At 37.9% G+C, this 27,202-nt stretch overlaps 1 protein-coding gene across 2 annotated transcripts in view; it reads left to right on the top strand.

Moving 5' to 3' along the window:
• VPS41 (VPS41 subunit of HOPS complex) overlaps positions 1-27,202 on the top strand; it is a 162,311-nt gene that overhangs the window by 41,778 nt on the left and 93,331 nt on the right. For both annotated transcript variants that reach the window (XM_081079906.1, XM_081079907.1), the window contains 2 exons: positions 15,994-16,068; positions 23,945-24,007. In XM_081079906.1, the coding sequence (XP_080936032.1) occupies positions 15,994-16,068; positions 23,945-24,007 (138 nt within the window). The remainder of the gene's footprint in view (positions 1-15,993; positions 16,069-23,944; positions 24,008-27,202) is intronic.

Raw genomic sequence — 27,202 nt, 5'->3', positions numbered from 1 at the left:
CACTCGTGTTGCAATGTGCTTTCTGGTTTTTGCCTGTGGAAATGCCCCGTGTCCCACCCTCTTTGTGACACCTTCCTTGATTACCCCATGCAGGAGAATGTGTATTTCATATTCACTCAGTGATTGCTTTCGATTTCCTTCAGCAAACATCTGAAAGGATGTGCACGAGATGTAAAGAATAGGGAGACGCGGTCCCTGTGCTCGGGTTGAATCAGATGGGAGCTAGGCATGCAGACTGTGGTCCGTAACGTGTTAAATTCTAAAGTAGCCGCATCACCAAGTGCTGGCATCACAAGCTGTCCACAAACACTGTGAGCGCAGGCTTTCTTTGTCCATTTTTTGTTTAATTCTCTTCATCTCGTGGGTTTTTGGAATATTACTATTTTGTTAAACGCACTTCTTAGTAAATTTTCTTCTGCATTATTCCCTGGCAATACCCAGAGATGACGTTGCTTTCTCTCGTAACTCTGCTTTCCTTTTTCTATCCCTCCTTCCTTTGTATCTTTGTTGGATACATGTATAAGTAAGCAAAATATTGACCCAGTATAACAACAAATAATTTTTATCATACTTCACACATTATATTTCACCATTTTGAAAGCTGTCAGTTGTATTTCTTTTCAGGTCATTTATGGAACAAACATAAATTCTTATAACGGTGGTTTTCCAGTGAAACGGACTGGTTTGCAATGGCACCACCGCCTCGTGCAATGCCTGGTAGCTGCAGGCGCTCAGCAATTCCAGTATAGTCACTAGGAAGAGAGACTGCTGGCTCCTTGTGCTGTTGCTCAGACTTATTTACTGACAAGTTCCTATTAAAGTTTTTCTCACCCACCTGCCACGTTGTGCTGTAGCAAACCATCCCCGTGTCACACGGAGCCAACTGTCTGACATGGCCACTTGCAGCTGTCAAGCAAACAGGCGTGCGAGCTATGGGGACAGTGAGCTCCGGCTCCGATGGGCTATTCACCCATCTCTGCAGGCTCCTAACTGCAGGTTTGCAGTGTCCCCAGAAGGTCACTGGCCTAAACGTGGACAGTGTTTCAGTGGTTTGCAAGCCTCCTAAGGGCAGCATTTACCTGTCCACCATGAGCACCGGGCATCTGGCACAGTGCCTGGCGTATGAATAAAAGAGGAAATGTGGACCAAAAGCTTGATTTTACCTTTTATCGAAGCAATGTTTTAATCGGTGCCCAGGTTGTGAATAACTGGCTTGAATACATGTCGTGTGCAAGCCCCATCCTCCCGTTGTCTGCGGGGATGTGGCAGGCACAGGCAGAAGGTGAAGTTTAACAAAAGGAGAACAGCGCTAGGAACCAGCAGTATGCTAGCTTCTGAGGAGGCAATCCCTTCCAAATCCTCCCTGTGCTTTTAAAGGTTGTTAGGATTTAGAAAAGGAACATCTGTCTAAGACGCCTCTGCAGGCTGAAAGGCCATCCATGTCTGTGCCTCGGCTGCGGCGGAGCCTTCCTGGCAGGGCCAGCGTTGGGATGAATGTCTGAGCCTCTGGCCAGCCAGCCGCGTGCAGGGGCCATGGGTGTGGGGTGCAGGGGAGTGAGGGGTCAGATGAGGTTGCAGGTGGTCCATGTAGGTTTACAACATCTAGGTCATACCCAGTGTGCTCTTACGGGGAAGTGGTTATAAAACCTCTTGTTGAAGATATGTTTAAAAGTTAAAGTATTTATGAATATTTTTATGCATATCAAAGACTGATAAAGCTTGTTTATAAATACAGAAAATTTAAGCCCAAGTGTTAAAACAGTGATGACACAATGAATGGACTAAATTGTTTTCACACAAGGTGGTTCTTATAACTTCTTTCCATTCTTCTCATTCCCCGATTATTTTTATTTCTCTTTGATTATTTCCAAGATACTAGTTAGAGTTTGAATCAAGGACATTAATTTTCTAATAGGGTAATTTTATTTTTTGATCCTTAGAATTGAAGTGAAAGTGGCTAATGAGGGATACTTAAATTTATTTTTTCCTATCGAACTGCATTCTTCTTGTGGAATATAGAATGCTTATTAAGGCTCTGAGAAGGTCCACATAGGCAGTGTACCCAGGCTTTAAAGTAATCATTTCCTATTTATCCACATGAACTTTGCAGCATCAAGGGAAAGCTACGATGAACCATAAAGTTGCTTGAAGCACGACAGCTGGTTTGACATTGCTCTAAGGAGAATCACCTGTAGTTCCATAGATAGTGATATTTGGGGAGTATTTCTGAGCTCCTGTATTGGGACCATAACAGACATCACCTCAAATAACACATGTAATTGTTTCATATTATTAAAGTAATGATATTGGTATGCTCAGTATTTTAACTAACATGTATGTTATTCAATAAATGCTTTTCACTTAGAAATCAGCTTTGTTTATATAAATAGGTTAGTACTTTTTCAGAATATGCAATTTTATTTTATTTTTTCAAGCTTTATTGAGATCTAATTGACATAGAATGTTATGTAAGTTTAAGGTGTACAATGTGATGATTTGATACGCATACATTTCAAAATGCTTACCATGATAAGATTAGTTACCACATTCTTCACCTCACAAAATTGCCATGTGTGCGTTGTTATGGTTACAGGGAGACCTTTAAAGCTCTCCTCTCTTAGCATCTGAAGTGCAGCACAGTGTTACTAACTACAGTCTCCTCGCTCTACCTCAGGTCCCCTGAGCTTCCTCATCTTGGAAGTTTGTACCCTCTGAGCGGCATTTTCCCATTTACGCAGCCCCTAGCTCCTGCAATCACCATTGTACTCTGTTTCTATGAGTTGAATATTTTTCTGTTCCATGTAAAAGTGAGGTCATACAGTGTCTGTCTTTCTCTGACTTATTTCACTTAGGGTGCACAGATTCAGGGTCCATCTGTGTTGTCATCAAGGGCAGGATTTCCTTCTTTTTGATGGCTAAACAATATCCATATACTCATATATATACACTGCATTTTCTTTATCCATTCGTCAGTGGACACTTAGGTTGTTTCCATGTCTTGGCTATTGTGAATAATGTTGCAGTGAACATGGGGGTGCAGATATCTTTTAGAAATCCTGATTTCATTTCCTTTGGATAAATACCCAGAAGTGAGATTGCTGGGTCATATGGTAATTCTATTTGTAGTTTTTTGAGGAACCTCCACACTGTTCTCCATAATGGCTGTACCAGTTTACATTCCCACCAGCAGTGTATGAGGAGGGTTCCCTCTTCTTCATATCTTTGCCAACTTTTATCTCTTATCTTTTTTATTATAGCCATTTTAACAGGTGTGAGGTAAAGCTTACTGAGGTTTTGATATGCGTTTCCCTGTGACTACTGATGTTGAACACCTTTTCATATACTTGTTGGCCATTTGTATGTCTTCTTTGGAGAATTGTCTATTCAATCCACTGCCAGTTTTTAAATACGATTGTTTTCTTGCTGCAGTCTGCACTCTATATCAGTGGGTTTTGTAGCCGTGGATTTGAAAGTATTAAAAAAAAAAGGTACGTTGTTACTGACATGTTCTATGTAGTTAAGTCTACCAAGGATGTATCTGTCCTGAATGATACAGATTTCTTTCATTCTTCCCCAAACAGTACAGTATTAACAACTATTTCCAGAGAACTTGCATTGTATTAGGTATTATAAGTAATCTAGAGATGATTTAAAGTATACGGAAGGGTGTGCGTGGGTTGTATGCAAATAGTTGTTATTTTACATAAGGGACTTAAGCATCCGCGGATTTTGGTACCTGGGAGGGTATTGGAACTAATGCGCCATGGATGCCGAGGGACAACTATACTGAGTTGTACGAATTGCATGTATATTTTGGATATTAACCTCTTATCAGATATATGGTTTGCAGATATTTTCTTCCATTTCATTTTGATTGGTTGTTTGGTTGTTTGGTTGGTTTTATTACTTGTGCTTTTAGTGTTGTATCCAAAAACTCATTGCCAAGATCAATGTTAAGGAGCTTTCCCCCTGTTTTCTTCTAGGAGTTTCATAGTTTCGGGTCTTAACCTTTAAGTCTTTACCTTTAAGATCTTACATTTGAATCCATTTTGAGTTAAGTTTTGTGAGTGATGTAAGATAGGGTCCATTTTCATTATTTTACATGTGAATATCCAATTTTCCCCCCAGGTATTAAGGAGACTATCCTTTCCCCATTTTATATTTTTGGCTCTTTTGTCATATGCTGTTTGACCATGTGTTTTTGGGCTCTTGATTCTGTTCCATTGGTTGTGTGTCTGTTTTTATGTCAGTACCATACTGTTTGGATTACTGTAACTGTGTAATATAGTTTGAAATCAGGATGTGTCATGCCTCCAGCTTTTTCTCTATGTTGATTTGGGTATTGAGAGTCTTTTGTGGTTCCATATGAATTTTAGGATTTGTTTTTCTGTAGTTATGAAAGTGTAAGGTGATCAGTAGCTATTTGTGGAGTAAAGTATATTTCAGCCACATTATCATACAGAATTTTAAATGTAACATATGCAGCTAAGCCACATTTTACCACTACCCCTTCTGTTTATTCAGAGTGGAAAGTAAATAACTTTGCAGCTTTTTAAATTATTTCTCAAGTTGGAATGAATTGCTGCTGATAAAACGTTTTTCCTCCATCTGCAGAAACAGCAGCTCTTGTTAAAAGCTGGATTATCACTTCAAGAACCTCAAATGTAGTTATTAAACCTTAGAGATGTAGGATCATCTTTAAAAGCTCATAAGAAGACACAGTTCTTGCATGTTTACTTAAACTGTGAACTATATTATAGTTTGTGTAGTGGGGAAATGATTGCCATATGTAATCACTAGCTCCTTTTCATATTTAATCCTGATATTGAGAATTGAAAACCTTGGGTCCCAAAAGAACAGGGGGCATGTTAGAAGTTAACTGTTTCCATTGATCGTTTCCATTGAAGGCTTTACCATTCTTTAAAACTTTTCTCATTTTTAGGAAAATAACATTTTTTTAAAAAATCCTGTTTCTGTTTTTATGTATTCTGATTTTAATGAGTTGGCTTCTTACAAAGCTCTTACTTATTTAGCCAGTTTTCTGGTTCAGAGCCTTGAGGTTCTCATTTCTTTCCACAGCTTCATTGAGTTCTTTCTTCTGTGCCTGCTGCTGGGTTTTAAAGTAGATTTCTGCTCTCTAGGAGCTCAAGTTAATTGCCAAAGGCAGGCAACAAAGTGAGTTATTGTTCTGAAACAGGTGTGCTCTGATTGGGTGTGATGTTGGAACACACAAGAGGGTGTCCCATCCAGCAGAAAGGACTTTAGGAGCCTTCCCAGGGGTCCCAGTGGAGTGGGAGTTCATTACCTGTGCCTGGTGTGAAAACATTAAATAGCTTTACTCTTTAACTGAAAGTCCTCATGTATTCTCCCTTTCAGGTGAAAGCCAGCAACCTAGCTTCCTGGTAATTAATAAGATATTTGTAACTGAAATTTGGTAACTGAAATTTCCAGCCTCTTAATTTTTGTCTCTGTCATTTTAAATTTTGTGTTGAGTTTTGCATTATTTTGTTTTAATCCTGAACCAATTTTTCACTGTATGTTTGTTAATCACTTTTTCTACCTTTTGTTGTCATTGTTGAAGATTTTTAAAATCATTTAATTTAACATTTATTATATATCCAGAATTTAATATTGCTTTGAAGTCAGACTAGGAGTATATCCTTCATCTTTTCTTGTAGGATTCTTTTTTTCAGTTTCTTCCCTTAGTATTTGTTATGCTTGTTCACTTGAGATTTAATTTTTTTAATGGGTTCATGTTTTCTTAGCTTTTTTTTTTTTGGCGGGAAGGGGGATGTGGGGGGAACTGATATGCTTGGTAAGAATGATGTAATTTAGCTTTTGTCACAGAACTATGCATAACAAAAAGGGTCCTTATTATTCTTTTATTTAACACTGTTTATATAGCCATTGTGGTCATTTCAACAGTGGAAATTGCTACTGTAAATGAAGGCAAAGAGACTTCCCATTGCTCCTGCCCGGGAAGTGCTTGGTGGCTTTTGGGGACAGCTGGCTGTGGAGGGTGGGTACCTACCAGTTACCATGGCTTTCAGGAGTGACAGGGATATGAGGCTGCAGGGAAACTGGGTGAGGAACTGGCTGGAGCCAGTTCTCTTTTGCTTTCACTAAACCCATATTTTGAGACTTTCGAGAAAGCTTCACAAAAGTTCTCCAACTTCAAGATTGTCTGTTGATAAATTCATTCTCCATTTTGATTTAAAGGATTTAATGCGAACCTAGAGATGAACTCGTAGATCACCTGAGAAGATTTGAGAATTCATAGTTAAAAGTTAGGCCGTTCTGGCCATAGAATAAGTCATTGAGATAATAAATGTTTGTTTTGTTTAATTTTGTTTTGTCGATGTGTAGAAAACCCACGATTAGATGTATTTTTCAGAGGCTTCTTAAATGCATATGGAGGTCTTGCTTACCCTCGAGGAGGAGGAGGGTTCATCAGGGGAGAGTAGAGTAAGCAGTAAAATGAGCTTTTCCCGAGGATGGAAGAACAGACGTTTGCTTTTCACACATTCGCGCTGCTGCAGCTGCCTGTGACCTAGCAGCAGGAGGCTGCATAGGCAGCTGGGTGGGTGTGGGGATTGTGGGACTAGTGCACCTCCGAGAAGGAAATGCAATCTCATCTTCTGTTCTTACTCATTCCACCCAGTGTCCATGGGGATGCAGCATTTGCGAAAGAATCAATTATCCATTTGTTAGTCAGAGGAGCCTTACAAATTATACATTAGCAGATTGATTTCTTGGGTTCACTGTTGGGGGACCAGTAGCTTAAGGTGGGATGATGAGGGGTGTCAGGGGAGAAGAAGTTGCCACAAAAAACACCAGTAAAAGCCGGTTTCGAAATGACCGTGAATTTATTCCTCATTGAAGAGCTGACATAATCTAGAGTAAGTGTATTTATTTCAAGCATTTTTCATTAGTTAATTGATAATCACATGAGATGTACTTGTTGGTAATTTTCCCTTTGCTGTAAATTAAGAACTTGAGGCCACCTGTGGTGGACTTGGATTTACAGTGCTGGTCCTTGCGCCCTCCTGCTTCCTTAGTCGTCTTTTTTTGTTCCATTAAGGAAACATTTTTGTATGTTCTATAGTGTCAGCTTGACATTATTGATTTTTGAACAAACCCACTTATATTGTCCAGAATTCCAAACATGTCTCTATTAGGAATAAAATTGTAGCTAATGGAAAATACAGCTGAGGCCCTTTTTCTCTGGTGTCTTATCCTGATCTACATCTACTCCAGTATCCCATCTTTGCAAACACACCCCGTAAATTATATGTATAAAACAGGCCATTGGAAAGATCAGTATTGAAGAACGACCGAATCGTGCACTCCAGTTTCTTTCTTGGACTGTCTCTGTTCCCTGTTTTTCTTATTGTCGTTGTTGTTATTGTTTACTTCTAGAGTCTAGAAATGACATTTGTTCCTGTTTATTTCTGAAGGGAATGATTTGGTACCATTAATAGCTGTCATATTGACATCCTGTTATTCATTTGTTCTTTATTAAGTGTTATGGAACTATTAATAGAAATTGATATGCATAGCGGCGATACTTGATTATCTCTCAAGATAAAAATTTGTGCTGCAGGTCCTCAGAATGATGACGTTAGCAATCAAGATTCCCAAGTTTGTTTTCTTCTTGTTTTTAGATTGATGAATTTGCTACGTAGTCATTTAAAAAATGTTTATGTTTTGATTACAAACAAAATCAATTTTTGTTGTAAAAAATTAGCAAAACATGAAAGGGGACCACCTAAACAATAATTTCTCAGCACCCAGATGTAAGCAATGCTGACATTTGGGAGTGTGTACTTCCAGTCACATATATTACATGTAAATACCTGAAAACACAGTAGTATTTATAAACATTGGATTGTACTTAACGCAGAGCTAGCCAGATTGTGCGATTGGGGGCACCATCCTCCGAACTGCCAAGCTGCAAAAGACTGCTGACAGCCAACTGCAGGTGCTGGGAGTTCCGTTTGATGATTAGCTAAAGGACTCACAGACCTTACTGAGAGCTATTACAGTCACGATTATGGTTTATTTACAGGGAAAGGATACAGATCAAAACATCAACCAGGGAAAGAGATGCATAGGGCAGAGCCCGGATAGTTCTAAAAGTGCCGCTTCCATTGTGCTCAGGCCATTTTACCCTCCTGGCAGAGAGGTGTGTCAGCCATGGAAGATGGCCTTGGTGTTCAGGGCTTTACTGGGGCTCTCCTCCGTAGGCTTAAGTGGCTGACGGCTCGTCCACATGGTCGATCTCGGCCTCCAGGGTGACTGGCACGCTGTGATCCAGAGACCCTACCCTAAATCTCTTAGGTGGGGCTGGCCCCTACCTAAGACTATTGGGCTTGACTGGCCCTACCTTTAACAAGAAGGACCCTGTCATCTGCTGAGGTGACAGATTATCTCTCAGGAGCCAAGACCAAAGGCCAGACCTCTCTTTGCTACAGCCACAGTTTTTTCTACATAATACTTTAACTTATTTTTTTTGTTTATGCTTTTAATTTTTATCATTTAGATTCCTCACTTTTGGAAATTTAGATAATTTCCATTCCTTAGTGTCGTACAAAAGAAATCTGCTATGAAAAGCATCTTTATAAAATAATCTTACTTCTCCTTGGGTATAACAATAGGCAATGCAGATTTTAAAGAATTTTGATATACTTTGCCAAATGATCCTTTGGAAGGTTCTCCAAATTTGAATTCCCACCAGCAGTGTAAGAGGAGTGTGTATTTTTGTGCATCTTTGTCAAAAGTAGGTATTTAAAAAATCTTTTCTGATTTCATAGGCAAAATATCTTATTGTTTTATTTTCCATGTATTTGTTATTACTGAGATTGATGCTTGTTTTTGTTTACCTACAATTTGTACTATTTCTTTTGTGAGTTAAACATTCAAATTTCTTTAGGAAGTAAAGAAAAATTTAAAATGTACAATAAGCTGCAAAGTTATTTGAAATTTACATGAGAAGGAGTACATATCCTTCATCTATAATAATCTCTTGTGAACCAATTTTAAAATTATGGACACCTAGTGAAACACTCTCTTCCTCTGGATTCATGCTTAGAACTTAGAGTTTAGGGTTGTAATTTTTACTGAAGTATTAACTGGCTTTTCTCTTCAGTTCTATTTGAAGTGACCCTAGAAATATAAAATATTTGTACTCTCACTTTAAAATAGGTAAGGGAGGTAAGTGGCTAATGAGCATGTGCTAATAAATCCCTCATCTTCTCAATGAATCAGTAAATGCAATTGTGTTGATTTGGGGTGGAGGAGGAAACATAATTTAACTGTAACTTATAATCACTAATAAGATAAAAATCCAATGAACTACACCGAAATTCTTCCTAGGTAGACGAGAGAAAACAATTTGAATAATAGAGCAAAAGAATAATAATGAAGTGGGAAAACATAATTCTAAAAAATATAATAAAGTAACAGATAACACTAAATGCACCAGATATTCTGTTAGTAAAAGAAAAATTGCCTCAGCTTTGAAGGACACATCATCCCACAAGATGATGGGAGTGAAAAACAAAGATGTGAGCAAAAATACCTTATAAAAAGCCAAACAGAAATTAAGTACATTGGCAATAAAGATGTTTGAGAAAAAGTAGAGTTTAAGGCAAAGAGCATTAACTAGCAGAAGGTACATTATATTGATTACAAGCTAAAAGGAAAATAGTTATACTTTTTATGTACCAAATTATAGGACATCTAATATCCCACCAAAGTTTATTCGACATTCAAAGAGAAATGTACAAAATTCCAGTTGGTAGTGGAAAAATTTTGAAACCTTTCTATCAGTTTTTAGTAGATCAAAAAGAGAAAAAAGCAAATGATAAGTAGATATTGAATAACAAATAACATTAAAACTATGTCTATTTTGAGTTAAAATAGAGAATATGAATTATTTTGAAAGGATGATCTCTTAGGTTTCAAAGAGAAATCGGTAAATTTCTAAAAATACACAAATCACATTCTATAAACATAATTGTAGTGACACTAGAGTTTAATAATACCTAGATAAATAAGTATCAGTCCCCATCCTTCGAAATAAAATGTTACTTTTCTCAAAGAGGAAATAGTTATTTCAATTTACATCATTTTCTGGCCTCTGGCTTGTGGTCAGTGATATACTCAAAGGAAAATACAAAGCAGTTTGTTATTTTATGATTAACAAATGAGCAATTCCAAGCAGTATGTCAATGTGAGGAAATTAGAGTAAGGTCAACAAAATCGTTCTAGCACAAAAAGGAAAAATTAATATTGATTAAGAATAGAAATTAATAAAATAAAAAGCATTTAAAAATACAATACATTTATTGATGGAAATCTTGCTTCTATAGAAAGGCCAAGACAACTGATGAACATCTGAAAAGGATAATGAAAAAAAAGGAAATAAAATACTTGTATACCTGTAAGATACTGCTATGTATATATTTTCATATTTGCAAATATTAAATAGGAAAATTAATGGTACCTACCTACCTCATAGAATTGCTGTGAGGATTAAATTATATAGTATGTATAAAACTCTTAGAATAAATCCGATACATAATAAACATAATAAATACTAATTTAGTAGTAGTAGTATTACTGCTTACTATTAGTAGTATTAATCTCAGTGTTATGAAAATATTAAATAAGATAAAATAAAAAATATTTCACTAAGAATTTGAAATGCACTGTTTTCTGGGAAAATCTAAATGACCAGAAAAGAATTAGAACATTTGAGTACCTTGACAATCATGGGAAAAAAACATAATCTAAAAAAAAGCCCATAATCTAAGAAAAAGCCCATTGAAGTTATTGATCCCAGACATTTTCATGGGCAAGTTCTTTTTTAATTTTATTTAAAGCATTTAATGTTTATTTTTATTGTGAAATATAACTTTTGAAAGTACATATAATGTAAAGTGAAGCAGTTACAAAGCAGCAGTCATGTGACTACCACTGTGTTAGAGTGGACCCCGAGATCCTCCTGCTACAATTCCTTTAGAGGGTCCCACTTACTCCCCTGGTACTAATAACCACCTAGCTTTTCTTTCTCATTTTGTACCATCCACGTGCTCTCCCAGGCACTATACTGTAGTCGTGTCCATTTTTGTATGTTCTTTAAGTGGAATCATAATATTGGAAATGAGAAAAGGGTGCTCACTATCATAGCTACTCCCAGAATAAAACAAAGTGCAAGACCTGCAAGAGGAAGACGTTATTAAAAGACGTTATTTAAAGACGTTAAAGTCCTGAATAAATAGAGGAATGCTTTATGTATATGGATTAGAATAGTCAACATTGTAAAGATACCAAAGGAAAGCTCTCAACATTTCACCATTAAGTGAGACTGAGGGATTTTTCACCTAGTATGTATGCTGAGCATTTTTACCATGATGATATGCTGAGTTTCATCAACGCTTTCTGCAGCCATTAAAATAATCTTTTAATATTGCTCATTTTATTAATGCAGAAAATTATATATTAATTTCCCTGTGTTATAACCTCCTTGTAGTTCTGGAATAAACTTCGCTTTTATATGTATGCTGACTTCATTAATATTTTCTGTAGGATTTTTTCCTTTCATTTTAATGAGTGAGATTTACTTGGACTTTTTCTTTCTCACAATGTCCTTATTGAGTTTTGTTATTGTAAGTTTAGGCTGGTAAGGTAAAATGAGTTAAGGAGCATTTCCTTTTTATTCTGTGCCCTGGAAGAATTTGTGTATGATTGCAATTTTGTACTCTTTGAATTACTTCTTATGAAGTTAATATTTTAGTGAGTAAATATGACAGTGAATAAGATAAATAACTACAATACATAAGTAAAATACAAAAATAAGTAAAATGCATAAGTAAAATAGTGGTAAGTGCTAAGGAAAAAAAAAAAAGCAGTGAAAGAGTTAAAAAACGTTTGGGAAAAATTTTGAAATTTTAGATCAGATGGCCAGAGAGCATTATGAGAAAAATGACTATCATGTTTCCTGAAAATAAGACCGATTCCGAAAAGAAGCACCAGTTAAGATCATCAGCTAGATGGACGCATTTAGTACGTTATGACGATGTTCCTGAAGAAGATGACGTGGCTGTATTTGAACAAATGTAAATTGTTGTACATGAAAAAAATAAGACATCCCCTGAAAATACGCCCTAACACATCTTTTGGAGCGAAAATTAATAAGACCCTGTCTTATTTTTGGGGAAACATGGTACCAGCGAAAAGCTGGCAGCAGAGCTTTCCTGCACGAGCAAACAAATGTAAAGACTAAGGCAGGAGAAACAGCAAGAAGGCCCTCATGGCTGGAGGAGAGAACAAGGCAGAGCCGATGAGGTCAGAAGTTGGAGGGAGGGTTGTAAGGAGGTCATTTGGGACTGTGAGGTCGTAGCAAAAACTTCATCCTGAGATGGGAGGCCATTGGGGGTGTTTTAAGCAAATGCTCTATTAGTTAAGAGACCATAAATTAAAGAAGAATGATGGCGCTTTCCACCTGGATGACAGCTGAAGGGTGAGGAAAATTCTGGATAAATTTTGTTTGCAAAGATGGTAGTAATTGCTGACAGATAAACATAGAATGTTAAAAGCACGACAGGATGGCTCCAAAGGATTTTGCCCTGAGCCACTAGAAGAATGTACTAGCCCTTAACTGAGATAGGGAGGTCATCAAGAAGGGCCCTTTTATGAGGGAGTTTCAGGATATGTTTTAGTTAGGATTCCCGTTAGGCATCCAAGTCCATATATCAAATAGGCAGTTCTGTGTATTGGTCTGTAATAGGGAGGGGTCCCATCTGGAGATGAAAATTTAGGAGTCATTCCATGACGTGGAAGAGAATACCGAGGGAGGCAGTGTAGATGTGAATAGGAAGATAGGCAAGGACCGAGCCATGAAATAGAGATCAAGGGGTCAGGAGTACCCACCCAAAGAGTCTGAGAGGAGCAACTAGAAATTTAAAGGAAAAACAAGTATGATTTCCTGGAAGCAAAGCAGAGAGAGCTGTGAGCAATGTAATATGCTCCTATTAGGGAAAGTAAGTTAGAATTAAACAATGACCATTGTGTTTAGCAATATGGGGTCACTTCATCTTAAAATTTACATGGAATAATAAAAATCCTTGAGAAAAGCCATGAAAAGTGTGAAGAATTGTGACTGGGTGTTGTCTTACTAAATATCAGAACATACTTCATACATTCTATATAATTAGATCAATGTTGAATTAATATAGCAGTGGACAAAGAGACCATAATTGAAAACCCAGAAGATTACTTCAGTGTATATAAACATGTATTGTTTGATAAACAGGTCTCTTTAGGATGAGAAGGATGAGTTATTTAATAAGTAAGGCTAGGCCAACTGGATATCCATTTGAAAGAAAATAAAATGAATCCCTAAAGTATTAAAGACTTAAATGTTAGAAATAAAGCAATATCCATCTTGCAAAGAAATGTAAGAGACACCATATACAATGTCTGGGTAAAGAATTGTACCAAGACCTCATACCCTAAAAATAAAAAAAGGAAATTGACAAGAAAACATCAAACATGTTAATAGAAAAATGGGTAAGAAAAGTAAAGAAGCAGTTTGCAGAAGAGCAAATTAATTGGCGGACAGACTTAAGAAAAATACTTTAATTTAGTAGCAGTTAGGGAAATAAATCAATGAATATTGATCTTTGGCAGAAAAAAAGGTTAAAAGAAAAACACTTCAATTGCTAACAGAAGTGAGGGAAAGAGAATTCTCATACTTTGTAGGTATGATTTGTTTTCCTCTCTAATATTGCTTATGTGGTGGTTCAATCATATTCTGCTCAGGAAGAAACACTAGAATGAAAAGTTTGGCTTACTTGTGCATAGAATGCCACTGTGTGGCCTGGTCTTTGAATAGTAGGCACTGTAGTTCCAGACAACTGGCAGAAACTCCAAGGTCTCATTTTTCTGTCGTGAGGTGCAGGTAGCCAGCCTGCGCTGGCCGCTTTCCCCTGAAGCTGTGAGGATCAGCTAATGAGGCTTCCAGATCTTTGGAAATGATACAGCGTGATTCAGAGAATATTAGTACAGGCCATGTACGAGCTCCGAGCTTTTTTAGTACAAGTCCAAGAACAAATTACATCAATATTGATGTGTGTGTGCAAAGAAAATACACTTCTGAGTGTAAGCTGCAGTGAAGAAGGGCCTTGTAAAGGAGGACTACAGTCAGCACTGGGGCTCGGTTTTGTGCCTGGAACTGCACTGTCCAGTAGAACTTTCTGCAGTGGTGAAAGCCTTCCATAATGTGTCCTTGTAATATGGTAAAGTTGGTCACATGTGGCTTTCTACACTTGGCATATCTTGGTGCAACTGAGGAACTGAATTCTTAATTTAGTTTAATTTTAACTAACTTTCTGCATAAATGGTCACATGTGGATAGTACAGTATCAGACAGGACAGGAAACCTTGACATTGATCAGGCTCCACGCACCGATTATATTATAATTTGAGGTAGATTATAATCAAAGTATGTGGAATTTATATTTGCCAAGAGTAAAATGAGTATTAAAATGTTGTTTGGTGAACAAAACATCAGAATAAGGAAACTGTTAACGGAAGATATTCCGTGAGGAAAGCATTTTCCAAAGACTAGACGCTGAGCCAGACTTCAGACTTCTCCACCAGAAATGCAGACACGTTGGCATCAGTGCTCCCCCACCAGCCTTTGCTTTGTCCATCACACCACTCCCTTTGCAGGGTGCCCCTTCACCACTCAGGGCTGAAGCGCTGGCCCTGTTTTTTCTCTGTTGTGATTCTTCTCCATGGGCTTCAGTTGCTTTTCCTGTGAAATGGATCAAGTAGCCCTCTTCAAGGTCCGTTCCTCTTCTAATATTCTAGGAACTTGTAAAGAGATGGCTTGAGTGGTGATTTAGGGCTCAGGATGGGAAAGGATTCTGTGGCCAGCTGGGTCAGCCAGTACCCGGGGATCCTCAGCAGCGTGGGTCAGTCGCAGGTTGCCTTCTGAGGGTCTTGGTCTGCCCTCACCTTCGCTTTCTAACGAGCCCTGAGGTACCTTCCATTGAGGAAGATCCAACATTCAATTTTGTATATTTCCATTCATTCTTAATAAACCAAACTCTTTTATCATGAGATATTAAAAATAACTGATTAGCAAGCTCATATTATAATCGATGAAGGCTTACTTTCCATGGTTAGTTTGTTCCTATCACGCTTTGTGTAAGACATTTGGAAACTGTCATTATTCCAGAAGGAAAAAAAGAGATTGTCGTTGTTTTAATGTCAACATTTGTTGATTTTTTACTTCTATGAGAATATCCACCATTTAGTAAGAAAACAGTTGGCTACATAGAGAACTGGAAAGCTGTGAAAAATATTAAAAGCACAGTTGTGCATTTACACTTGGGAAAATACATCCAAAGTAGAAAGCCTGATTTGTATCTTCACAAATTTTTAAATTTTACATTACTCAAAAGAATGGGGGATGACAAAGTTAATTAATATCAACTAGACCCTGTGGGTTTCCCCCAGAAAGTACTGAGCATAAAGTATAAATAAAAGTTGGCTTACTAATTTATAAGAGAAAAACAAATATATTGCCTGGTGAACCAAACTAAAACAATTAAAAATTTCTTTACATCATGATTTCTATTTTGGCTTTTGTTTAGTTCTTTTAATGGATTTAGTTGGGAAAGAATTTTAGAAGTGTGGAATAAATAGAACGGAACAAGTAAAAAGGCATATAACATGTAAGAATAACAACATTTTAGGGACCTCACGTGTGAAGTAGATAACTTGGGGAAGTCTTAGCTTTCTGGGCATATTACATGTCTGGGAACAAATCTGTATTTTACCATTTTCATTTACAAAAAAAATATGTCTTGGACTCATGCATCTAAACTAATAGACAAGTTGTATCACTTAAATTTACAGAGAGCCAAGGTGTTTGATTATTATTTTCCTAAAGTTTGACATGTTTGTTTTTTTTAATAGAGTCCTGTGAAGATAAATCAGATTAGCCTGGATGAAAGTGGAGAGCACATGGGCGTGTGTTCGGAGGACGGCAAGGTATGGCGCTGTTGGTCACGTGGAAAGCAGGGCTCTGGGATGTCACCCAACTCCAAGTGCTCGGAAGCCCTCTGCCTACTATTTACCTGCATAGGAGAACCTGGCTTATTCTTTTTGAGTATTGGACTTGCTTTCGATGGCTCATAATTAAAGTAAAATACATTTTGCACAAATGTGCCTTAGGAAAAGTAATTACAAGAATGTCAATAATGTAACTAGTATTAAGCTGATTAACAGCTGTGGCAGGGGGATGTGTCACCTTAATCATTACTGCTAGGCCACTTATACTTCAGTGACTACTGTGCAGTTCCTGCAAGACAGTAGTTTAATGCCTTTCTGCCATAAATCCACAAAATTGGATTTTGTGGGCCTGATTTCTGTGGGCCAGTGGTTTTCATTTTCACACAAGTTATGAATGTTGCTCTTGAATTATAGAATCTTTTGATAAGCAATCATAGTTTATCAGAAAAATAAAGTGTCTTACAATGGCCACATTAAATAAATGTAAAATCAATATATGTACAGTTTTCTAAAAACCCGCACCCACTTCCTCGACCGAGGACATACATCATTTGTGCAGTGTATAACTAACAATTATCAGTTCTTGCTGATGTTGAGCTGTGACATTTAGTGGTTGTGGTGATTGATTTTCCACTTATAAGAATGTCTTTTTTGTTTTTCAGTCGATGGAAGTCCTTTCTGATGTTGGTTTGCAATGATAAAATTCAAATGCACCGTGTATTTAAGCTTCTTTTCTAAAATAATAGTTTAAGAAGAGAATGCATTAAGAATCATTACAAAACCTCACCTATTCCTAAATGAAGAGAACAGATTTCCTAATCTAATTTTGTATTTTTCATGTGATCTAAATTCAATGGGCCATTAGGATGAGTAAATTAAAAACAGTGTACTCAGTATAAAAGATTTATACCCACTTAATCTGTTAACAAAAGAAAAATGAAGTCTTGACATACAAGAATGCATTTTATATATCTCAGCCTAATGCTTCTTAAAGAGTCTTTTGAAATAGTAATTGGAACATTTGTGCTTTTCAAAAGGCACTGTCAGATTTTATAGTACCTTCTGAAATTCTGAGATGAACGAGACTCAAAGAAAGATTGAGGGAAGAGTTGGTATGTGCAGAAATTGAAAAGAATTATCCAAACTATCGGAACATTCTTGTGTTTGTGTATTTGTAAGAAAGATCATCTTCATTTTGTTTTCTTAATGATGAGGAATTCCTTCTGGACTGATACCAATTTAATTGAACTAATTTGTGGAAAGAGAATACTCGTTTTTTTAATTGGAAAATAATTTTTACTGAGATGCTTTTTATCTAGGAATTTTCAGAGCTTTAAATGTTGGAGAATTATTATTTGATGTGGCAGCGTGGGGCTTTTAAACCACTGTGTCTGGTGGATAATGAGATGACCCTCAGATATCTTGCAGTACACTTCTTGGCAGACACCTCTGTTTTCTCATTTTAGTCAAATTTATAACTGCTTTGTTTTGATGTAGACCCATGACACATTTTAAAAAATGGTTTTCTCATGTATTTTATTGGCACTGATAGAATTGAAAATAAGTGTTTCAGTGCACATTTTTATGTTAGCTAGCCCTTGCTGTGGTTTAGTCAATGGCATGAAAATTGGGTAGCCAGTGTAGAGTGATCTGGTAAAGTGGTTAGTGATGATAAAAATAAAGATTATTATAAAGATAAACTCCAAATATCTAGATTGAATGCATCTTTCAATGGTTGTTGTGATTTCTCTTTCCTCAGTATATTAAGACTCCTATATAAATAATTATGTTCTATTTATATATTTATATTAACATATTTATATGTTCTATTTATAAATATCAAAGGATAACCTTTGATATTTATATTGCTTGAAAATCATAATGTTAACAGTTGTTTAAAATTTCCTCTGTTTATTCAGCTGGTACTCATTTCTGTCTTTTTATTCCGTAACTTCTCTGTGCTTGAGTTCTAAATTTTGAGATACACTTACACACATATCTTATGTGTGAGTGAGGGGAGTGGTTTCAGTTTACTGGAAACATTTTTAGGTAACTTTCTGATAAGTACATGTAAGTTTATTTTCTGATCTCATGTATTTCCTTCATACATAAACTAGAATCAGTTTAGAAATAGAGTTCTGGGTTGAAATATTTTCTCTCAAAATTTTTGAGATTGTTCCCTTTTGTGTGACCTTTATCTTTGTAGATACATGTGAGGTCAGCCTACTTTTGTTCTTTCACAAAACCTTTTTAATTTTTTTCTTGTCCTGCCTTGGAACTCAGACTAATAACAATAACGACGACAACAATAAGTGATGTTTGTAATTCAGTTTGCTAAGTTATGTCTTGTTTGGGTCTGTTTTCATTAATTTTTGTCTGGAACACAGTAAGTCCTTTTGATCTATATTCTGAAGTATTGTTTTCATTTCAGGAAAGTTTTCTTCAGTTCTGATTTGGATTATTGCTTCAGTTCCTTTTGTTCTCATTTCTTCAAAGAAATTCAATAATACTTAGGCTGGAGGCAGTATCGTGCAGAGGCTGAGAGAGAGCTATCTCTGTGTTCCGCGTGCCTGGGCAGCAGGCACCGCGTTTGCTCTGTCAGTGCCTCCGCTTCCTCCGCTGGCAGTGGGCACAGTGGGGGTCCTGCCAGGGAATGTCCCGAGTGCCAGGTGCACGGGAGCTCTCAGTCTGTATTAACCGTTTTTATTGCTCACCATTCATTCCTTATCCCACTGTATTCTGGCCTCTTCCCCTCCCGAATTGCTATACCTAAACTTTTCAAGGTTAAGAGGATGAGTGGATTAGCTCTATTCACCCTTGCTCTTCTTTCTAATATACTTAAGTTGTAAGAAAACATGGTCATAGAGTGTGGCACACCCCCCCACCACATATGGGCTTAGCTCTCTTATTGTTTTTATTCTCTTATTTCTTTGTGGTTAGGGAGCGTTTCTCTTGGTTTTTTTTCTTGCTGATTTGCTTTTGTTCCAGTGTCAGCGTTGCTTTGTGGAGTGGAGTTTTATTCCATTTTGTGTTTTTAATTTTCCTGAAATCTTTCTGTGTGTCTCAGCTCTATTTTCATATCAGCCGGATACATATTTACTTTTTTAAAATGACAACTTCTTATAGAGTGTCAGGCAATATGGTCTGATGATGGTTAGGAGTGGAATTACCTGCCACATTTTCGCTGTGTGATGTGAGCTAAGTTATTCATTACTCTCTGTCCCTCAATCTGTTTCCTTCTCTATAAAATGGAGGTCATAACAATACGTACCTCATTGGTTATTAGGAGGAATAAGTGAGTTAATGTATGAAAATTGTGTGGAAAAGTTCCTGGAGCAGAAGAAGCCTGTAGGAACTGTTAGCTCTTATCTTTTTCACCATCACCGTGGCCACATCCTCATTCTGTCTTTCTGCCCCAGGCTCACGGAGGTCGTTTCTTACTGAAGTCGCCAAAGAGTTTTCTAGTTTTCCTTTCTTTTCTGGTTACTATTGAAACATTTTGAAAGGTATGGTTTTTCTCCCTCTGAGTCATTGGAATTGTGTTTTGCGGTATTCTTTTTACAGCTCTTAGTGTGTTTTTGTTGCTTGTTTAATCCAATACAGAACAAACTCTTTCTGAACCTGGGTTAGCATCGAGATGGTGTCTGGCTGCCCTGGGCCATGCACATCCTCCTTTGGGGCTTGTGGGATCACTTCTTAGCTCCACACAGGCTGCTGTTAATTTCCTCTGACCAGAGGGAACCCGCTGACAGCTGCCCCAGGGAGAGGTGGGAACCTCTGCTACCATCTCTCTCTCTTATCTCTTTGACTCTCAACATGGGTGGAGAATGTGGAAACCAGTCTTCCCTGTGAGGGTCCCTTCAGCTCCCTCCCTTGATGTCATGACAGTTTCTGTGTTCATCCTGTTCTAATCACTTGTTGTTATTTGGAAGCTGGGATTTGAGAGAGGTTTTTACAAGGGAAGTACCAACTGGGAGGGTTGTCTGACACTCTGGCCACCTCACACACAGTCCCTCTACATCAGATGGGGTGTCACCCAGTTTTCTGGGTGGCAGATCCGTAGAAATTCATGCTAAGGGGAGAGGGAACCATACCTTAACTTACTGTTTCATGAGGGTAGCTCTCCTTTACGTCAGGCAGTAAAACACATATCACTTACCTACTTCTTTGTAGTTAATGAGAAACTCTAGTACTTTGCAGTAGATTGACCATAAGGCCAATTGTTCTGAATTCTCTTTTTCTTCATTAGGTAGTTTGGTGACAAATTGGGGGAGGTTGTTAGGGCTGCTACGGGGATACCATTTTTAAAAGGATCATCTCTGTTTTAACCTTTGTATGATTCTTAGTTGAGGTCTTCCTGAAAGCTCTCTAGGCTGTCATTCAATGGAATCTCTTCACAAATGATTATGATATTTACTGACAAAATGCTAAAATAAATAGAGAGAGAGAGGAAATGAATGAGATTTGTTTGGGAATTTATTAGATTTAGCAGCATAACTTAGGATCAACTAGTTTGAGCTGTCACATAAGTGAAATGAGCCGCAACACTGAAGGTTTTACAAATCACCCTGCTTGCGCTGATAAAGTTTCTGAGATTTGTCTTGTGAAGTTACAATATTTGTTTTTATGCTGAAGGAGAAAATAAGGACAGTTGAGGAAAATACTATTTAGTTAAGCATACTAATAGAGAGTGACCCAAGAGTTCAGATCTTTCTTTGCTGCCTTCAGCAAACTCTGATCCAGCCCCTCTCTGAATCAGTGTGACAGTGGCATTTTTGCTTCTAATTAGTTCTCAAGGATCGTGATGAGTATCAGCCTGGTTGCTGAGAACTTCTGTGATTTGTTCTCTTTTCTGTTTGTTCCTCCTCATCAGTCTCTATCTTCAGTATGGATTCATAATTTTTAAAAGACATTTATCCCTGGCAATTTATAATTTAATTTTCACCATTAGATTCACAATCCTAATATTTATCTTCTCGTTTACTCATACCTCAGTCTTTTTCAACAGGTTTATACATCATTTGTTTACATCTCAGATAATTTTCCCCACGATAAATATCATTTAACATTTGTTCTTAAAATCACCTTTTACTCTGCTATAGGCAGAAGGAAGTTTATCCTTTTGAATGAATAGTCTGTTTCATTTTTCAACCTGTGTCATAGAGTTGCATAATTCAAAGTCTAATATTCACCTTCACTTTAGTTTGGCAAATATTTAGGACTGAATGTTCCCCCCCCCCCTATTTTTAACACTTTATGTAGAAAGATAACTTATTTGCAAATTTTAGGTAATCTCATATGATGGTAGTATGGGAACACTTTTCTTGCTTTTAGTGACCTTAGGCAAGTAATTTATTCTCTTGTGGACTTGTCTGTTACACAGGTATAATGATGTTTGCTCTCGTACCTGGCAGTGTTGTTATCAGGACCAACTAAGGAAGAGCAGGATTTTCAGTGCTGGCTATATCCTGTCAGTCGTGGACCTTTAAAATAGAATTCCACCAGAAAATCTGATTCGTCTAGGGTGGGGTCTAGCCCTTAATAACTGGGCAGTGCAGTCAGGTTTGAGAACCACTGAGATAAAGCATGGGGCAGCACTTAGGGTTCTGTTATTAGTAATACTGTAAGATTTGATACAGGACCATGTTGTCACATGTACAGAATGGAAATAGCTTATGTTAGAAGAATTTAAACTTCCTAGTTCTGCATCAGTTTGCATTGAGACAACTTCAGTTAGTTACCCACTTGTGATTTTCTCTGTTAAGTTTCAGATGATCTAGTACTTCCTTTACTTCACTCAGTTTTCTTGGATTTTGGGGAATCAGTCAAGTTAAACGTCCCTTGAGTAAAGTGAAACTCTGAATGCAATGTTTTTCTTTCCTGCTTCAAACCACTATTTTGTAAGTTTTTGCATCCTATGCTTATACATTTACATAAAAATAATGATTTGATACCTTCTGAACAATCAGAAGCAAGGTGGTGTGGGTAAAGATGTATTGTCACGTTAAGAATGCATTCTGACAGACTACCTCAGGGTAAATCAGATTTCCCGTGTTACATTGTTCCATGTGCTGTTATTAGAACCCAAATAATGTACTTGGCACAATGTATAAAAATAGTAGTCAGAAAATGAATGGAGTGTCCTAAAAATGTTATCTTTTAGTGAATAGATTTGTTTCCAAGAATTATGAGTAAATTTTCCTCTTTGAACTTGCAACAATGAACCACTCACAACTTACCAAGATTAAAAAGAAATTGAAAGTCTGAATAGTTTTTATATCTATTTAAGAAATTGAATTTATAATTAAGAAGCCATTAGACCCAGATGCTTTCATTAGTGAAGTTTTACACAATTTAAAGAAATAATACCACTTTTCTAGAGATCAGCAAAACCACGAACACACATAGTGCTGGGAAATACTGCTAAGTGGCCCAGATAGTTAGTTCCAAGTGTTTCAGGGCTCCTGGAATTCTTATGCTCTGCTAGTAAGAGTGTAAATTGATCAAAAGCACTCTTTGAAATAGTTTGGCTGTCAGTTAAATGTGAATAGAGCATAACCTATGACTCAACAATTTTATTCCTAATTATATATGCTTCATAAATGTGTATATAAGTGCATCAAAAGATTTGTAAAGCATGTTCATTGTACCATTATCATAATAGCCCCAATCTGGAAACAACCCAAATGACCGATGGAAGATGAATACATAGATTTTATACATTAAAATACTATACTGCAATGAAAAAAATCAGCTCCTGCTATATACAACAGTATTGATAAATCTCATGAAGAAAATGTTGAGTGAAAGAATCCAGTGAAATAGCGTATGGTTTCGTTTATATAAAATTCAAACACCCGCACACCTTGTCTGTGGTGATAGATTTCACGGTAGCAGTGGTGGTTGCAGGAATGTGTTCAGGTCATAAAATTTATCAAGCTGTAAATTTATACCCATTACAGGGTGTATATTCAATTTTTTAAAAGTAAACCAGTCAGAAAAATTTAAGCATGAATAAAGTAGCCTGGAACCACTTTAGGAGGCACTAATAAGTAGAGACATAAATCAGACATTTATGCATTCTTAGTAGATTCCGCAGAAGATTGTAAATGGAGTGCAGTTCATCTGATCTCACTTACGTTGATGTGCGTGGCTGACACATATATATGAAGAGCTGCGTAAGATATTTGAAAGGGAACTCTACCATGGGATGCTTACAAAAGCTAATTGCAGCAGAGTACTCTTGCCCTGATAGAATTGTTTTCATTGGATATTTAATAGAGATCACAAGGGCCTTACTAAGTCTGTTCTACTTTTTATTGTTTTTTTTCTTTGTTTTTTTGGACTTTTTTTTTTTCCCAAGTCAAGTTGTTGTCCCTTCAATCTTAGTTATGGAGGGTGCCATTCAGCTTCAAGTTGTTGTCCTTTCAGTCTTAGTTGTGGAGGGCGCAGCTCAGCTCCAGGTCCAGTTGCCGTTGCTAGTTGCAGGGGGCTCAGCCCACCATCCCTTGTAGGAGTTGAACCGGCAGCCTTGTGGTTGAGAGGACGCACTCCAACCAACTGAACCATCCAGGAGCTCAGCTGCAGCTCATCTCAAGGTGCCATGTTCAATCTTAGTTGCAGGGGCTCAGCCCACCATCACTTTCGGGAGTCGAAGTGGCAACCTTGTGATTGAGAGCCCACTGGCCATGTGGGAATTGAAGCGGCAGCCTTCGGAGTTAGGAGCATAGAGCTCTAACTGCCTGAGCCACCAGGCTGGCCCTATTTATTATTTTTGAAAGTAGGTGTTCTCACTGACTCGGCAGCCGTCTTTGTTACTCTCATGGAGAACTAACAGGATCTGTTTACTTTTTAGGTGCAGGTGTTTGGACTGTATTCTGGAGAAGAATTTCATGAGACTTTTGACTGTCCCATTAAAGTAAGTATTCAGTAAGTTTTAATCTTTCTAAGGGTCTTTTCAACGAAGTCCATAAGGGTACTTTGAGCAACACCAGTCTTCCATTAATTTTGTCAGTAAGCATCTCTTAAGCATTTACGATGTACTAGATACTATTTGATGCTGTAAGGAGCACGGGGTGTATGGTGTGATTATGACTCAGTCTGTCCTCAGGAATCTTTTCTTGTAGTGGATGCGAACACACACACACAGACACACACACACAAGACACACACACACACACACACACACACCTCAAGTTGGTAAAAACAATATTAAGGAGTCCCAAGCTGAGAGAAGTTACTTTGGGCTATTCTTGTTAGGGATGGCTTCATACAGGGAGTGGTGATTGCTTGGGCTTACATAAATGCACAGGGTAGATGGAGAAGCTGGCCCTTCCATTGGAAGAATAATGTAATACAAATGGAGAGGCTAGAAAGTTCGGTTGTGATCAGGAAGTAGCAAATATTCTAGTGTAGATGGTGCATAAAATTCTGACTGTAGGATTGCTGTACGGGCAGATTGGGGTTTGTTTTATATCCAGGCTAAGGCATTTGGACTCCATCTGGTAGATACGGAAAACTTATTGAATGTTTAAGAGCAGAGAAGTGACAAACTGAGCTAAGCTGAAGGAAAGGTAATATGGCGACTATGTACAGTATAGATTGGGAGGCTGATAGCCACAAGGCAGGATGAGCAGCTTTAGATAATAGTTATGTAGTTCAAGTGATTATTGTAGTTGTTAAAGGAGTCATTTATTTTTTTCAGTTGTTTATTCTAACGTTTACGTATCAACAGCTAAAGGAGAGAGAGGATCAGATGGTGTTTGAGAAAATAAAATCTGTCGGAATAGAGGGTGGTTTAAGGGGGAGAGTGGGCACAAGAGACAGTTTAGAATGTGAATACGGTACTCTAGGCAGGACATTACAGGATCTCAATAAAAAGAGTAGTAGTGAGTACAGGCCTACCTCCACTAGTGAGGGTTTGGTTCCAAGTCACCACAATAAAGCATCGCAATAAAGTGAGTCATAATCTTTTTGCTGGTTGAGGGTCTTGCCTTCAGTTTGTAAAAAACGCAACACATACGAAGCATAGTAAATGAAGTGTTCCTGTATTCAAGAAGTAGTAGAAGAAATGAATTTGGAAAGTGTTTGGGAGGTAGACTTAACAAGCCTCAGCGATGGCTTTGATGAGGCTGATGGAAGATGAGGCCCTGAGGGTTAATCTAGGTTCTTCTTTGTCGTTAGTGTGTGCAGATGCCATCTTGCAATAAGGGTGATTTGAGTAAAGGCATTGCTGATTTGGTCTTGAGTTTAAATAATGTAGTACATTGGTATGTTATAGAGGTTTTGGAAATAGCGGTATAGAGCTTAAGATGGAGATTGGCCCTAAAAACACAAAGTTGATAACCATAGTTGAGTAAGATGAAGCCATTTTTAAAGGTATCACCTAGTTAAAAGTTAATGAGTGAGAAGAGAACTGATGGTGAAATTCTAGAATGAGTGGTGGGGGTGAGAGCTGGTACAGGAAGCCAGTAAGGGATCTGTGAAGAACCGTTGGAGGGAACAGAGAGGATCCAAAAGAGTGGTGTCAGGAAGCCAAAGGGGAGAGGGTTTCCAGAAGGAAGAAGTGGGCAGCACTATGGAGAGGACACGAGGTGAGAACTGAAATAGGGCGTTTTATTTGGAAATTATGCACTAACTGGCAGCCTTAGGACAATTTCAGGAGCAGGAGGACACCATATGTTAAGTAAATTGGAGATAAAGAAGTAGAAACAACTAGCACAGACTCTTCCTAGAAATTTGGTAAGGAAGAAGAGAAATCAGGGAAGGTTTCTGCAGATCATATTTTAGTGGATGGTAAAAAGTCAGTAGGAGGGGAGACTGAAAACAAAAGAAAGGGGATACCTAGAGGAGAGCCACCAAGGAATGGGATCAGCCTCACAGGGAGGGATGATCGTTTCGGGGAAGGGTCCTGCAGCCTTGACCTGTGAGACAGGCCCGAAGGAGGTGAGACGAGCCTGCCTCTGCTGAGTTGAGTGAAGAGGGCCAGCGACCCTGGTGGCCTTGTTTTCTTAGAGTTGAAGGGAAGCAGGGATAGGATAATGTGACTGTGTCACATAGGAGATGTCTGTAACAGCAGTTGCTCTCTAAGGTTATGTACCGTGTTTCTCCAAATATAAGACCTAGCCGGACAATCAGCTCTAACGTGTCTTTTGGAGCAAAAAAGACACGTTAGAGCTGATTGTCCGGCTAGGTCTCATTTTCAGGGAAACACGGTATTGTAAGAGCTAGAAGGACTCTTACAAGAGGTTTTAAGAATGTGAAACAACAGAATGCATAAATGATTTGGTTGCTAACTAGGTGGAATTAGGAAAGTGTGAAAGGGAAGAAGGGCTAATCTGGGAGGCAGGAATGGTTAGAAAAGCAAAGAGTCATGCTCCAAGCCCTAAAAATGACAGTGGAGGAAGAGGAATCTATTCCATTGGAAGATGGAAATGTATTAAATAATAATACAAAATGTATTGAAGGTTTATGGAAAGTATAATTGTGTGGGTTTTATTAATACCTAGAAATATTCTGTATGTTAGGTTAGGAAAAAACAAAATGTCTTTTGTTAGTGATTACATGGATTCGGGTATAAAAAGATAAGGAAGCAGAGGATATGTAACCTTACAGCCACAAAAGGGGAGCCCTGAAGATGGGCTGCACAGAGTGGTGCCACTAGACGTTCAGAAAGCTACTGACAAATGAAGTGGACAGTGATGAGGGGGGAGCGGCCTTGGGAGAAACCTGAGTAAGGAGTTGGGAGGAGGCTGGCTGAGTGGAAAGCGAATGAGAACCAGGGGACGAGGGTTTCCAGGCGGGATTCCCTGCCTGTTCTCAGGAAGTTTTTTCGCTTTCCCGTTCCCGAATCCCGAGATAATAAATTGTTCTCTGTTCTCCACAATCAGTCATTTCCACTAAGTGATGGCCGATACTGGGTTCAAGGAGCCGATTTTCCCAATTTCCTGACCAGTTTTTCTTGGGATTCGGGAATGGAAAAGCAAAAAATAAATTCCCGAGAGAACGGGCAGAAATTTCCGCCTGGAAGCCCTAGCAACAAATAGGAAAAATGTATAAGAGATACATTGTGAGTAGTATGTTTATTTTGCATTGTGGATGGATATTACTGGGC

This window comes from Rhinolophus hipposideros (assembly GCF_964194185.1).
Source record: "Rhinolophus hipposideros genome assembly, chromosome: 18".
NCBI lineage: Eukaryota > Metazoa > Chordata > Mammalia > Chiroptera > Rhinolophidae > Rhinolophus > Rhinolophus hipposideros.
This window is presented reverse-complemented; position numbering and strand designations above follow the sequence as displayed.